General features: G+C 48.5%; 1 protein-coding gene across 1 annotated transcript in view; it reads right to left on the minus strand.

Moving 5' to 3' along the window:
- The window catches only part of VGlut (Vesicular glutamate transporter), a 191,002-nt gene that overhangs the window by 8,759 nt on the left and 165,405 nt on the right, over positions 1-16,838 (minus strand). Inside the window, exons 12-13 of the mRNA XM_071682119.1 lie at positions 14,951-15,194; positions 5,266-5,393 (exon numbers count right to left, since the gene is read on the minus strand). Of these exons, the coding sequence (XP_071538220.1) occupies positions 5,266-5,393; positions 14,951-15,194 (372 nt within the window). The remainder of the gene's footprint in view (positions 1-5,265; positions 5,394-14,950; positions 15,195-16,838) is intronic.

The raw sequence follows: 16,838 nt of genomic DNA on the forward strand, positions 1-16,838 counted from the left end.
TTCAAGTTCCAACACTTGACGCGTCAGACACCTGGCCTGCATCACAGCAGGTCAGCTGTCATGCTCCTTCATATTCAAGTAATTCCAATTAGAATTATACACCGTTTTCTACTGGTGGTCATAGTGTTCATCCCGTCCTTCATGGCTCGGGAACCTGTCTCCTGTGAGTCCGGAAATGTAAACCGAAGCGGCAAATCGATGTTGCAAACTTTGTAAACAAACTCTGGTTTCCATGGTTACAGGTTTCGAGATCGAGGCACCAGATGGCAGCGCTGACTCTCAGCTTGGTGAGGAGACTTGAACTCTACTGTCATTGGTGCCTGATCATCGCGAACCTAATTACTGCCTCTTACAATGAAGGAGTGATCCAAAGTGACACACAGTAACAATATCTATTGTTGGCCACCTTGACTCTCCTACCACAGGTACTGCCCACTCACTGGTGCAGCATTATGTACTGGACGTGTGGATTACACTGGTGTCCGTTGTGTTGGGCCGAGACCATCCTTGCCTACCAGCATGTCGCACGTCATACTTCAGCCTCACCATCAACCCGACTCCCTCACTAATGATACTACATGATCCATCATCACTCCCCTCCTTCCCTCACTCACTCCCTTCCTCATCAGCTCCTTCACCCTACCACCCGACATCCCCTGATCCCTCCTGTAGCACCACCACCACATCAATCCACTCCCACAAACTAACCCCTCCCATCGCTAACAGTCCCCTCCCTCCCCTCCCCTCACCTCCCCTCCCCTCCCCTCCCCAACCTCCAAAAAGATAAAACTGTCACCACCACCACCAGCCCCGCCTCCCCACCATACCTAACCTCTCACTTCCTACCCCCAGCAACCTGCGCCACAACACCACCCGTAAAATGTGTTGTTACAAGGGGTTACATTATGGTCTTGGGGGTGCGGGCGTGCGCGGGCGGCCAGCGCCAGGATCAGCCAGGATTTACAGTGTTTGGGGGCGTGAGTGAGTGTGTTTGGGCGCGTCTCGAGCGCACACGCTTACATACAGACGTACGCATGTACATACACAGAACGTATCAGTACTGTGGGAGAGTCACAATACACAGTAGTAACTTGTACATACAATACAGACATGACTCTATGCCGATCAGGTCGGGTCGCGTCATGTACAAAAACATGAAGATTAACCTGACATGATGTACAGAAGACCCAGTATGATGCCATGTACTACGAGAGCTAGGCGGGAGTGAGGGGCACCGCGGATGTGAGATGATGTGGAGTAACCTGAGTGTGGCTTCACCACGCTGAACAGTTCTTCATGAGACACATCACTTGTGTAACTTGAGACTAACACAAGATCCTGCTCACAAAGTGTTACTGACGGTAGAAACAACAATGATGAGGATCACAAGATGGGTCCTAACCACTGTAAACTCTCTATCCGTCATGATACGAATAGATGATTATATATTGGATAATTAGAGAACAGGTAATAACACACGAGCCTACACGGAGGACGTGTAGGTAATCACACGTGCCTACACGGCGGACGTGCCTATACTTGTGTGAGAACCTTAAGTACACACACTGGAGATATGTACACACGCTCTCAGACACAGTCGTGTACTCACACAAAGGTACACATCAACATCCACACATCTGCCTCCACCAACGTGAGCTGGACCGCTGCGCCCAGCACCTCACGCAGGTGGATGGTAGCCCGGCACCTCACGCAGGGGGATGGTAGCCCGGCACCTCACGCAGGGGGATGGTAGCCCAGCACCTCACGCAGGTGGATGGTAGCCCAGCACCTCACGCAGGGGGATGGTAGCCCAGCACCTCACGCAGGGGGATGGTAGCCCAGCACCTCACGCAGGGGGATGGTAGCCCAGCACCTCACGCAGGTGGATGGTAGCCCAGCACCTCACGCAGGTGGATGGTAGCCCGGCACCTCACGCAGGGGGATGGTAGCCCGGCACCTCACGCAGGGGGATGGTAGCCCGGCACCTCACGCAGGGGGATGGTAGCCCGGCACCTCACGCAGGTGGATGGTAGCCCGGCACCTCACGCAGGGGGATGGTAGCCCAGCACCTCACGCAGGGGGATGGTAGCCCAGCACCTCACGCAGGGGGATGGTAGCCCGGCACATCACGCAGGGGGATGGTAGCCCGGCACCTCACGCAGGGGGATGGTAGCCCGGCACATCACGCAGGGGGATGGTAGCCCGGCACCTCACGCAGGGGGATGGTAGCCCGGCACATCACGCAGGGGGATGGTAGCCCGGCACATCACGCAGGGGGATGGTAGCCCGGCACATCACGCAGGGGGATGGTAGCCCGGCACATCACGCAGGGGGATGGTAGCGTTATGAGATGTTACTTAAATCTTGACGTGTGGTCATGTGAGGGGCATCAGGTGTGCAGGTGGTCTGTCTGCTGACGTACTCGCCCGTCTGTTCAAAATGAACCTGTTACAGTCTGGTGTACGACTGTGACCCAGCCAGCCGCGTAGCCCAGCCACAGGAAGGACCCCTACCTGGTACTATCGCCCGTGTCACGAGCCAGCTTAAGACTGGTAGGGGTAGGTACCATGGGCAGTGGGGAGACGGTGGTCAGCAGTATGGTGTAGTATGATGTGGTGTGGTGTGGTATGACGTGGTGTGGTGTGGTGTGGTATGATGTGATGTGGTGTGGTGTGGTATGTGATGTGGTGTGGTGTGATATGATGTGATGTAGTATGATGTACTGTGTTGTGGTATGATGTGGTGTGGTGTGGTGTGGTATGACGTGATGTGGTGTGGTATGGTGTGGTATGATGTGGCGTGGTGTGGTATGATGTGGTGTGGTTTGGTGTGGTGTGGTGTGACGTGGTGTGGTGTGGTATGATGTGGTGTGGTGTGGTGTGGTGTGGTGTGGTGTGGTGTGGTATGATGTGATGTGGTGTGGTGTGGTATGACGTTATGAAGTGTGGTGTGGTATGATGTGGTGTGGTGTGGCATGACGTGGTGTGGTGTGGTGTGGTATGATGTGGCGTGGTGTGGTATGATGTGGTGTGGTGTGGTATGACGTGGTGTGGTGTGGTGTGGTATGATGTGGTGTGGTGTGGTATAACGTGGTGTGGTGTGGTATGAAGTGGTGTGGTATGGTATGACGTGGTGTGATATGGTATGATGTGGTGTGGTGTGGCGTGGTGTGGTATGACGTGGTGTGGTGTGGTTTGGTGTGGTATGACGTGGTGTGGTGTGGTATGATGTGGAGTGGTGTGGTATGATGTGGTGTGGTGTGGTATGACGTGGTGTGGTGTGGTGTGGTGTGGTATGATGTGGTGTGGTATGGTGTGGTGTGATGTAGTGTGGTGTGGTATGGTGTGGTGTGGTATGACGTAGTGTGGTGTGGTGTGGTATGATGTGTGGTGTGGTATGACGTGGTGTGGTGTGGTGTGGTATGATGTGATGTGGTGTGGTGTGGTGTGGTGTGGTGTGGTGTTGTATGGCGTGGTGTGGTGTGGTGTGGTATGATGTGGTGTGGTGTGGTATGATGTGGTGGTGTGGTATGATGTGGTGTGTTGTGGTATGATGTGGTGTGTTGTGGTATGATGTGGTGTGGTGTGACGTGGTGTGGTGTGGTATGACGTGGTGTGGTGCGGTGTGGTGTGTTGTGGTATGATGTGGTGGTGTGGTATGATGTGGTGTAGTTTGGTATGACGTGGTGTGTTGTCGTATGATGTGGTGTGGTGTGGTGTGACGTGGTGTGGTGTGGTATGACGTGGTGTGGTGTGGTGTGTTGTGGTATGAGGTGGTGTGGTGTGGTATGATGTGGTGTGGTGTGGTGTGATATGATGTGGTGTAGTGTGGTATGACGTGGTGTGGTGTGGCATGGTGTGGTATGATGTGGTGTGGTGTGGTATGACGTAGTGTGATGTGGTATGATGTGGTGTGGTGTGGTATGACGTGGTGTGGTGTAGTATGATGTGGTGTGGTATGACTTGGTGTCGTGTGGCATGATGTGGTGTGGTGTGGTATGACGTGGTGTGGTGTGGTACGATGTGGAGTGGTGTGGTATGATGTGGTGTGGTGTGGTATGATGTGGTGTGGTGTGGTGTGGTATGATGTGGTGTGGTATGTTGTGGTGTGGTGTGATGTAGTGTGGTGTGGTGTGATGTAGTGTGGTGTGGTATGATGTGGTGTGGTGTGGTATGACGTGGTGTGGTGTGGTGTGGTATGATGTGGTATGGTGTGGTATGACGTGGTGTGGTGTGGTATGATGTGGTGTGGTGTGGTATGACGTGGTGTGGTGTGATGTGGTGTGGTATGATGTGGTGTGGTGTGGTATGATGTGGTGTGGTGTTGTAAGCGTGGTGTGGTGTGGTGTGATATGATGTGGTGTGGTATGATGTGGTGTGTTGTGGTATGATGTGGTGTGGTGTGACGTGGTGTGGTGTGCTATGACGTGGTGTGGTGTGGTGTGGTGTGGTATGATGTGGTGTAGTGTGGTATGACGTGGTGTGGTGTGGCATGATGTGGTATGATGTGGTGTGGTGTGGTATGACGTGGTGTGGTATGGTGTGGTGTGGTGTGGTATGATGTGGTGTAGTGTGGTATAACGTGGTGTGGTGTGGTATGATGGGGTGTCGTGTGGTATGACGTGGTGTGGTGTGGTATAATGTGGTATGGTGTGGTATGACGTGGTTTAGTGTGGTATGATGTGGTGTGGTGTGGTATGATGTGGTATCGTATGATGTGGTGCGGTGTGGTATGATGTGGTATGATGTGGTGTGGTGTGTGCACGGGTGGTTGTTGGTGAGAGTACACATACTCCAGTAGTGTAGTTTGTAAGAGTACACACACTCCAATAGTGTAGTTGGTGATAGTACACATATACAATAGTGTAGTTGGTGATAGTACACATATACAATAGTGTAGTTGGTGAGGGTACATATACTACAGTTGTGTGCATGGTACATGGTAAGGGTACATGGTGAGGGTACATGATGAGGGGACACCTACTGCAGTAGTGTGCAAGGGTACATGGTGAGGGTACACACAGGGTACTTCGTGATGGTACATACATGGTGAGGGTACACACAGGGTACATGGTGAGGGTACATGGTGAAGGTACACACAGGGTACTTCGTGATGGTACATACATGGTGATGGTACATACATGGTGATGGTACATACATGATGAGGGTACATACATGGTGAGGGTACATACATGGTGAGGGTACATACATGGTGAGGGTACATACATGGTGAGGGTACATACATGGTGAGGGTACACATACTCACGTTGTGCTTGGTGAACTCCTCCACCACAATGGGGCAGATCATGCCGCTCAGTGTGCCGAAGCCGTTGCTTATACCCATCAGGATGGAGGCGTAGCGCGGCGCGATATCCAGGTGGTTCACGTTGAAGCCTGGAGAGAGAGAGAGAGAGAGAGAGAGACGGGGGTGAGGAGCGGGAGTTACCATGAGGCATGGGACAGGTGGGAGGAGCCCTGTGCTACCATGAGAAAACAGTGAACCTGATGTTGAGATGGAGGCAGAGGTTGAGGAGGGAGTGTGGCAAGAGAGGCCCGGCTGGGGAGGGACGCACCAGCACGGTACCCACACCAACTTGTCTGTCTTTACAACAGAACGACATGGACGACTCTCTCACACATTATTATTACTTAAAGAAGAAACTAATGATAGTTCCAGAAGACATGAACAGTAGCCTCTTATGTGGATCAACTCAACACCAGCGAGTCATACAGACTGTTTCCCTTCCTGGGGAAGACCACGTCCATGGCTTACACAACAAACAGGAATGAAACAAATCATTGATTTGTCACCAACAGATGAAATGTATTTACTTTTGCCATCAGTCAGACGCACGCATGGTCATCATCATCATCATCATGCTGCACACATCAATAGTATATCTGAACCAGTGATATAACAACCACTGGACTAACGTCAAGGATCGGGACTTACGCCACAACCACCACAATTAATGCAACAGTTGCTAACACTATACAAGTTACAGTTACGGGTACAGCACCACACCAGCAGGGTACAGCACCACACCAGCAGGGTACAGCACCACACCAGCAGGGTACAGCACCACACCAGCAGGGTACAGCACCACACCAGCAGGGTACAGCACCACACCAGCAGGGTACAGCACCACACCAGCAGGGTACAGCACCACACCAGCAGGGTACAGCACCACACCAGCAGGGTACAGGAGTGTTTTTCACTCCGTGGGGTCATGTGCTGCTATATATACAAACATACCTATACATATATTCTACTGGATCGAAGTTAAAGTATCCTAGATCTTTCATTGATAAATCCCTCAAGTTGGCAAAGAAATCATTTAATAGAATTAAACTCAAATTTCCCCTTGATACCAAAAATCGTTTAGTTCTCCCTTTTAGTGATAATTTTACATCACTTCCCAGGTTGCTTAAATCCTTTAATTGTAGCCTTCAGTAATAACAATATTGTAAAGAATATCTTAATCAAAAACTCACCAGAAAATTCTGCGGGATGTGTTTTCTAAATACCTTGCAAAAACTGTAATATGTTGGGTAGACTGGTAAGGATCTTTATATTAGACTTGAGCAACATGAATATAACATAAGAACAGGACAAGAATCAAATGATTTGTTTGTACAGGAATAAAGGCGTGGTACATATATGAAAGGTTAACAGAAGGGACAACACGAGAGTAAGACTTTCCCGGTAACACAGCGCTATCAGGCTACCACCACCCACCCACCCACCGATACCTCCATTATCTACTCATCGTCTCCATCACACAACAAGCTCTTTTTAAGCAATCGTCCTCCTTCCTCGCCACAGCCATTCCCATCAACCTCCTTCCCACTACCGATCACCAGTCCTCCAGACATCCCTCTTCCTCCACCCTCTCAGCCCTCCCTATACTTTCCCTTCCTCCCCCTAACCATTCTCCACCACCTTCCTCCCCAACCAATCTCCAACACCTTCCTCCCCCTCCCCCCATCGACCCCCAGCCCCGTTCCCCTCCACACTTCAATATATGACCCTAGCATGTAAACCATAGCAAGGTAATGGTCTCAGTGCATTATAGAGATTGTCCTCGCCCCTTGGGGAGCACAGCCACACCCTACACAATCTTACCTGATTTACGGAGACTAGATCCAGGCCTGTCTCACCCTAGGTCACCTCCTCGCCCTAGCTGCTCCTGCACACCGCTTTGTATGGCTCTCACTGTACGCCAGTAGACGTCAACTCCACAAACATTAAGGTGCAGCGCCAGGTCCGGCCAGAAGATAGTAGTAGAGATAGTAGTATGACTAGGATGGATGAAGGGTTACGACGAACACGATTGCCACGCGATAGTAAAGTTAGTGGTGGGACGAGGAAATCAGTCGCCCACGACATAGAAAAGAGAGATATATGGGCGCTTTCTGCAGGGAAACAGTATGAGTGACTTGGAGATGAACAAAAGAAAGCGGCAGGAGGTTAAGAGGAAGAAGCAGGGGCTGAAAAAGAGGGCAAATGAGAGATGGGGTAGGAGGATATCGGTAAAGTTAAGGGAAAACGTGAAAATGCTATGGAAGGAGGTCAATAGTGTGAGAAGCAGAGAAGAAATGGGAGCAACAATGACGGATGTAGTTGGGGAAGTGGTTACGGGTAAGGAAGAGGTAAAGCGGAGATTGAGTATTTTGAAGAATTTTTGACTGTTAGATGACAAGGTGGCAGATGTAGGGTCTTCCAGACATGGATATATACATAGAGTCATAACGCATTGTGTGATGAAATGAGAAGGTGGAAATCTTGTAAAGAAAAACCTGGCAAAGTGGCTTGGGTCAACAGGACTGCAGTTGAATTTCTCAAGAAAGGACGGATGTTAACTGTATACATGGCGCAGGGTGAGGTTCCTAAGGACGAACGGAACTTCGCCTGTATGGTGCCATTATTCAAAGATAAGGGAAACAAAAGTGAATGTTTGAATAAGAGAAATTAAATTCTGTCTAATGTTCCTGGTGTGTTGTGCAGGAGTGGTGACTCAAGCGAGGGCGGTGGCATGCACAGAGCAGTAGACTGGGGAGGAGTAATGCAACTTTTCGAGCGGTTGATGATGTGTGGACCTGGTGTTTGCTTTAAAGAATTTGTATGAAAGAAGCTTAGAAAAAGAGAAGATTTATGTGTGGCAAACATGGACTTGAAGAAAACGTAAGTTAAGGTTGACAGACATGCCGTGCAGAAGGTGCCACGGATGTGTGTTGGGAGGAGAAAGCTACTACAAACAATGAGTTTTGGAGTAAAACGTGTGAGCAAGTGAGAACTGGAAGGGTGAGTGGTGCAGGTGAAGGTGGGTCTGCGTAATGTCATAGTGTCACCATGGCTGTTTAACCTATTCATGGATGGGATGGTGAGGGAGGAGAGTGCGGGAGTCCTGAAGATAGGGCGAATTTAAAGTATGCTGGGGAGGGACTGGCCTACTATTTAGTTGTTATTTGCAGATGACACGACTTGCGTGGCAGACTCGAATGAAAAACTGCAGAAGCTGGTGTCTGAGTTTGGGAGTGTGTGAGAGGAGGAGCTTGAAAATTAATCTAAATATGATTAAGATTATAAGGCTCAGCATGGGGTAGTGACACGCTGGTGTGAGTGTTTGAATGGGGAGAACTTGGAGAGTTTCAGATTAAACTAGGGGACCTGAAGTGAAGGCTGCTGTCTGTGAGGGCAAAGATGTTTGGTGGTATAGTAGTGTCAACGATACCGTATGGATCAGAGTCGCGCGGCCAGTATACAGAAGAACGGAGGGTAGACGTGTTGGAAATAAGAGTGCTTGAGGACAATATGCGGGATGAGGAGGGTTGATCGTGTGAGGAAAGATATCATGAGAGAGAGAGAGAGAGAGAGAGAGAGAGAGAGAGAGAGAGAGAGAGAGAGAGAGAGAGAGAGAGAGAGAGAGAGAGAGAGAGAGAGAGAGAGAGAGAGAGAGAGAGAGAGAGAGAGAGATGAGGTAGTAAACTAAATATGACAGAGAGCTGAACAGGTTGTGCTAAAATGGTGGACATACGGAGAGGTGAACGAAACAAACTGACTTTAAAAAGTAGATGAAGCAAGGTGGAAGGTGAGTCATGAAGGAGCGGAAGGATGGAGGGAGAGGGATCTTGAGTTCTCATGGAGTGGACATGCAGGAGGGTGAGAGGCGTGCTTGGTGCACAACATATTGAACCCGTGTGCAGAACGGGGGGTGACGTTCTGTCAGTGGGCTGACCCAGGTAGTGGTCAGTGGGGCTCGACTGTGGATAAAAGCTTCTGTTCACAGGACATTGTGCATGACAGTAAGAATTATGCGAGGAAATGAGGCATTTCTTCTTATGTTCGTTGCACTACCTCGACATCTGAGAAACGACGAACATGAATACCACCATAGTACCACCAGCAACAGGACAACCACCATCACCACCACCACCATCACCACCATCACCACCATCACCACCATCACCACCATCACCACCATCACCAGCAGCAGCAGCGGGAGGAGGAGGGACATCATCATCTTCATCAAGGGCGAGCCCCACTGGAAACTTTACCTCCCTGGGGAGCCTCACAAACTTGATAAAAGATTTCATCAAATGGATTTCACCCCCAACCCCTCTCCCCTCTCCACTCCCTTACTATACCCTCCCACTCCCTTACGCCAGCCAACCTTTATCCTCCCCTCCCCTCCCTTCCCTCACCCTACTCTCCCTCTCCTCACTATCCTCTTAATCTACTCCTCTCTTCTCCCCTTCCTTACTTTACACCCCCTTCCCTCACTATGACCCTCTCACTCCCCTTACATTACTCTCCTTGTCCATTAACCTACCATCCCTTCCCTTACTCTGCCCTAGGTCAAGTGTGTTTACACAAGTACAGAAAATGAGAAATCAGACCTACGTACGTAAGTGTTATGTTCCCAGCCTCGCTCTCACTGGGTCAACCACAGATGAGTCTCCCTGGGCGTCATCCTCCTCGTCTCCTCGCCCTGTGATCAACAAGCCAAATTCATCCAGAATTCCCTTGCTAGAACAGACCATAAACCCCTCAGAGAGAGAGAGAGAGAGAATGTGTCATGACATCATAACGTTTACCGAGGATTGCTTCTGGTCGCTGGGTCAAACCATCAACACTTCCAGTGAAGGCCGGTGAAACACACACATCAGCCTCACTGGAGCGTCAATTGTCATGATTACTTCATACGATATTCCCAGCGCCAGCCAGCCCTGCAGTGGCCATCATTACTATCAACAGATGACATTTCAGCGCACACATCCCACTCCTTTCATAGGAAAGTGTCATCTTCGTGAGTTGAATAGCTTGCAGAATGGCTTGTCTCAGAGGGTATATATATATGGTGAGGTATATGTGGCAACTTGTTATGTGCAGCTTTGTAACTTGTTATGTGCAGCTTTGTAACTTGTTATGTGCAGCTTTGTAACTTGTTATGTGCAATTTTGTAAGTAATGTTTCTTCATAATCCCCAGAGTTGTGGAAGATTGTCTCTTGCTGTATTACAGATCAACGGTTAAGTCATTACCTTGACAGTATATCCTGGTGTTCCTTGGTAGTATATGCTGGTGTTCCTTGGTAGTATATGCTGGTGTTCCTTGGTAGTATATGCTGGTGTTCCTTGGTAGTATATCCTGGTGTTCCTTGGTAGTATATCCTGGTGTTCCTTGGTAGTATATGCTGGTGTTCCTTGGTAGTATATCCTGGTGTTCCTTGGTAGTATATGCTGGTGTTCCTTGGTAGTATATCCTGGTGTTCCTTGGTAGTATATCCTGGTGTTCCTTAGTAGTATATGCTGGTGTTCCTTGGTTGTATATCCTGGTGCTCCTTGGTAGTATATCCTGGTGTTCCTTAGGAATATACTCCTGGTGTTCCTACCTGAAGACGGGAGCTTTCTACTAAATTATACTATGGGGGGAAGAGGGAGCCTTATTCTTGACTATCCTTCCTCACTGTGTGGCTTAAAGATTTACCATTCTATTTATACTCTGTAACTGCTGGCGTCTTGATGAAGCATGGCCCTCTCACGTACTGTCATGTACAGCTGCATGGCCTTCCCACGTACGGCCATGTACAGCTACCGGGCCCTCTCACGTACTGTCATGTACAGCTACCTGGTCCTCTCACGTACTCCATGTACAGCTACCTGGCCTTATCACGTACCGCCATGTACAGCTACCTGGCCCTCTCACGTACTCCATGTACAGCTACCTGGCCTTATCACGTACTGCCATGTACAGCTACCTGGCCCTCTCAAGTACTGCCATGTACTCATTTGTCTGTCATGTTTCCTCTGTTCTGATCTCACCTTCATCGTCTCACGTTCATACACAACCCACAATGAAAAAAATAATTTCTTTCCCCCGGAAATGCATCTTATCCTACGGGTGAACACCTTCAGGGTTTATATAGCATGAAATATTACAACCTGAAGACTTTAACTTCCACTAAGTCTTCACTGACGTCAGTGCATCTTCACAACCAGATCACACAAAGACCAAACACCAGCCATCCCTCCCCTACAACCACAACCATCTTCACCTCTCCTCCTAAGCCTCGTCAGATCCCGGCCAGCCATCAGTGCGTCGCACCGAAGCACAATTTGTAATCCCAAGTGATAAAGCCGACATCAGCCAGCAACAAATGGGCTGGAACACCACATATCCTGTACAAAAGATTCTTAATCAAGCGAGAGTACGAGTCAATCGATGGTGGAATTTCAAGGCTTCAATGATTTCTCGCCTGGAAGCTTGTGTTCGAACGTCTGGCATCTTCATAGCACATTGCAGTCACCTTCCCAGGGGTCGGAACTCCGCTTTCGATGACTTAGACACTTGGATTTACTTATCACTTGTATGGTTTTAAATCTTTTGTAAATAAACTCTTGGTGTTTATAATTATCGTGTACAGGTACTTAAGAAGTCATGAGTTTGATGTTCGAATATTCGGATCTTTGACGTTCTCCAAAGGCAGCCGTGCCACCAATAGGGGACTTTAACATCTGTATTCGAATATTTGTGGTCTGAGGATTTTTCATAGGTCTTGGTGTTCAATTTCTGAATATTTGAGCACTCAAAGTTCCGTGTCCGGATACGGATATTTCAAGGGTCTGCGAGCAAACAGTCATCATCCTACGTCTGATGATTCAGTTACAGAAGATGGAGCTCATGGTAATTCAGAGGCTCAAGCTTCAGCCTCGGTCTGCTTCAGATCTTCAGAACTGTATTGAAATATTCGGGAACACGAAGTCGTTTCTTCATGGAGTAAGCGATTCTGGGATTTTCCTCTCCGGATTAACTTGTGTGAATATTGTCATTAGTAGAGGAGAGATTTGATTACCGGGACCCGTAATTCGATTGAGGCAGCTTCGATACGACTTTAATGGAGAGCTGTTGATGTGCCCGGGACGTCCCAGGCAGGAGGAACCTTGTGTCACGGCTGAACCACCTCCTCCTGCGGCTGTGTTCAAGGTAACCAGTGAGTACTGTCTGTTGAGGGAAGGGAACGTTCTACTGACTCTAGCAAAGTATATAAAGAAAATGTGGGATTTATATTTCTGAAGTAAGACTGTGTAAGTAATTTCAACGGATGTAGATATCAGCTTAATGTGAGAATGTTTACAGTTTTCTGGGTAAGAATGGGTTGGTGGTCCGCTGGGTTATATCTTTGTTGTTGTAGTAAAGTCTCAACTACTGTGGCACTGATTAACAAGCGCTAATTGCAGGTTCCTCAAAACTGAAGATCTTCCTCCAGCCACCCCTGGCAACCTGCACACCTCCAGTACTGGTAAGGAGTAAGTGCGCCTCTCTGTGTGGCCCAGGCTGGGCCTCCTCTCACCACCACCCACCCACCCACCCAGCCAGGCAGGTAAGTCACAACTGGAGTTTGTTTGACCAAAATGATATAAAGTTACGGGTCGTGTTGTTGTGGTTATGAAGGTGGGGAGATCCCTATGATGCAGCACCACATGAAGATAAGTCTCCACTTCAGTCCACAGTGGTGGTATGTGGACGATGTTGACGTGCACAACGTGTTCTTATACAGAGTCACTTACTAGAACATCAATACATCAAAATCTGGTGAACGAAATGTAATATACATTTCCAGAGCTGTCAGCAGTCGTCAGCCAGGTTTCCACAAACTTAGGATGTCAGTTTTTTTAAAAAAGATTCAAAATTATAATTTACAATATAGAGAGACTCATTTTCTTAATAACCCTATTTTATGAGGATCAAAACAACCTTTTTTATCTTTTTTGTAGAGAGGCAGATAATGTTCATGTTCTAATAGGATGATAACGTATACAAAGATTAAACTGACTCCCCCGAGGCCTGAGCAAATTTCTAATAATGGTCTGGAAAATTATTAAAAGTTTAGTAATGATGAGGCTACTTCCCCCCCCCCCCCTCCACCCACCAAGCAGCCTGTGTTGATACGTGTAGCCATGATCACACGGGTGAGCCCTGTGTTGAGAGCCAACACTGCTCTGGGGTCGAACCCTGGCTGTCTTCTGGTGGAACTATAGAGTCGGACACAAGAAAGATTGCCGGCTCTATGTAGAGGTTATAGTCGAGATAAAAAGCCTGCCAGGTTATAATCTGGGTAGCAAACAAAACTGCAAGTGTTCATATATCAACACAAGTCTGTATCGTTAAACAAACGTCTCGAGACTCAGAGAAAATTATAGAATTCGTAATAACGTAAAACATTGCTCAGAGCAACACACACAACGAACACTTGTATCATTTTATGTATATCTTGTGCGGTGTCCATATAACCACATCACCAGCTCCTCCCTACATAACATCATTACCAGCTCCCCCCTACATAATGTCATCACCAGCTCCCCCCTACATAACACCATCTGTCTCCCACCTACAGTTTACCCCCTCCATCTCACTAGTCATTGTCCTTCTCAATCTGCTCAAGTTTTTACATGGATTCTCATGTTGTCGTTAACCCTCCTCTTTGTACCTAGGTATTATCTTTGTGTGTACCAAATACCCACATTTGTAACCAATAATCATTGATTCATATTCTTATCATCTCACCTTCCATACCCTCGTCTTCTGATCTTACACTCTTGGTCCCCCTCCAGTGATTCTATTTGTTCATAATCATTTTACAATTCTATATATATTTTCTTGTGATCTCTTCTGTGTGTGGGCCAATCTTTTCTCTCACTTATGGCCGAGGTCCTGTCCTCTCGCGTCTTGCTCTTCTCCCGTTATCAGCACTAGCCATCTCCCCTCTCGCCCTTCTCCTCCCTCCCTTCTCCCTCTAAAAGACTAGCTGTCAAGAGTTGATACCTTGGCTGGTGGAAGCCATTAGACCGTGTTCATAGGAGCCAGTCATCGGCGCTCGTCTCTCCTAACTACCCGCGACTTGTTACCTCAGAAACGACCCATTAAGCCACCCCAAGGGATGGGCTGTAGGGGGCAAATTGTTATCCTTTAACCCACATCAGCAGGACGTAAGGATAGAGGGCCTTATCGAGGTAGTGGCGGGACGGTTTGTTACGAGCTGTGATGGATGACAGGGGTGGCCGCCGCTGGGGTGGTACTGGACGATGGGGAGAAGGGGAGAACTGGGGAGGGCTGGGGGTAATGGGGAAATGTACTGAGGGTGTGGGAGACGAGGTGAGGAAGGGAGGAGGAGGAGGAGAAGTTAGGGTGACGGTCAGGAACAGTTGATTAGTCCGATGTGTTGGAGGGGAGGGAGGTTAGGAGCTGGAATACACACACACACACACACACACACACACACACACACACACAAAATTCTCCATACTTTCTTCAAGTGATCCTATAACCATAACAACACAAGTGGTCCTACAACCATAACAACACAAGTGGTCCTACAACCTTGGCAACACAACCAACACAGCCTCCCGGCCTACAAGAAATGGTAAATGGAGGGAGCCAACTGCACCTACCTGATATAGCGAAGCCAGAGAATCCTACGGCGGCGGTGAGGGCAGAGATGGCCACGTATATATTTCTGGAGAAGGCCACCACCAGGAGGAAGACGGCCTCCAGCCCGAACCCGCCGCAGTTAAACAACTTCCTGACGTTGGTGGTGGAGAGTATGTTGTTCTTACGGAAGTAGTCGGCTAGCTGACCTCCGAATGGCACTATGATCGTCATGACCAGGTGAGGCAGGGCGGAGATGGTGCCGCCCTGAGGGGAAGCAGGGAGAGAGGGTTGTTATGGTCAGCTCTGAGGGGAAGCAGGGAGAGAGGGTTGTTATGGTCAGCTCTGAGGGGAAGCAGGGAGAGAGGGTTGTTATGGTCAGCTCTGAGGGGAAGCAGGGAGAGAGGGTTGTTATGGTCAGCTCTGAGGGGAAGCAGGGAGAGAGGGCTGTCATAAATGCCGCCCTTTGACAATGAGAGGAGGCTTGTTGTAGTGCTAGTATAAGTACAAGGATGCTGCAAGATGCTACCCCACCCTCTACCCCCGATCTACCCTTCCAGGTTGATAGTAGAGGAGATGGTGCAGCTTGGAGGGAGGAGGGATGGAGGTGATCAGTATATGAGACAGCGTTGCTAGCAGCAGTCATCTTACCCTTGAAGTAACTGTTGACAACCTGAACGATGTAGAATGGTACAGATCGGACTGGTGACCATTACAAAGACAAAAGACCCAACACTACCCAGAATCCTTCAGTCACTGCAGCATGCACACGTCTCTAAATGATCTCTACAGTCACCTATTCTGTATAACATAACTCAGACTAGCTCTACATAATTCAGACTGGCTCTACATAACCCAGACTAGCTCTACATAACTCAGACTGCCTCTACATAACTCACACTGGCTCTACATAACTCACACTGGCTCTACATAACTCACACTGGCTCTACATAACTCACACTGGCTCTACATAACTCACACTGGCTCTACATAACTCACACTGGCTCTACATAACTCACACTGGCTCTACATAACTCACACTGGCTCTACAGAGCACAATATAATCCCACACTAACTAAAGACCCAGGATGACTCAACCTGGATGCCAGTGTATTACAGTGATTGATCATGACCCAGGATGACGGCCGGATGATCATCTCATTATGATGATAGGTAACATCACACAATCCACCAACACACCACAAACTGACCCCAGGTGACACACAATGACTTAACTAACAATAAACTCTCTGATCTTCATGCACAATGAACGAAAATTACAAAACAGAAAGACAGCAATTTGGTCTCGTATGTCATAATCCGACCCAGAATGATCCTACACTACCCAGAATGATCCTACACAACCCAGAATGATCCTACACGACCCAGAATGATCCTACACAACCCAGAATGATCCTACACAACCCAGAATGATCCTACACGACCCAGAATGATCCTACACAACCCAAAATGATCCTACACGACCCAGAATGATCCTACACGACCCAGAATGATCCTACACGACCCAGAATTATCCTACACGACCCAGAATGATCCTACACGACCCAGAATGATCCTACACAACCCAGAATGATCCTGCACAACCCAGAATGATCCTACACGACCCAGAATGATCCTACACGACCCAGAATTATCCTACACGACCCAGAATGATCCTACACAACCCAGAATGATTCAGGTCTCATATGACCTACGATGACCCTAAACAAACCGGCCTGACCTTATGTATCCGTGGTCTCTATACTACTACATGATTGCACATGACCACGGGTGACCCTGACTGACCAAGCATGACCCAAAATGAATGACCATAACATATCTTCACCTTGTATGGCCTAACGTGACCAAAAGGTGATCGTTATGGTACAATGACATGACCAAACACAAAAC

This window comes from Panulirus ornatus, chromosome 34 (assembly GCF_036320965.1).
Source record: "Panulirus ornatus isolate Po-2019 chromosome 34, ASM3632096v1, whole genome shotgun sequence".
NCBI classification, from domain to species: domain Eukaryota; kingdom Metazoa; phylum Arthropoda; class Malacostraca; order Decapoda; family Palinuridae; genus Panulirus; species Panulirus ornatus.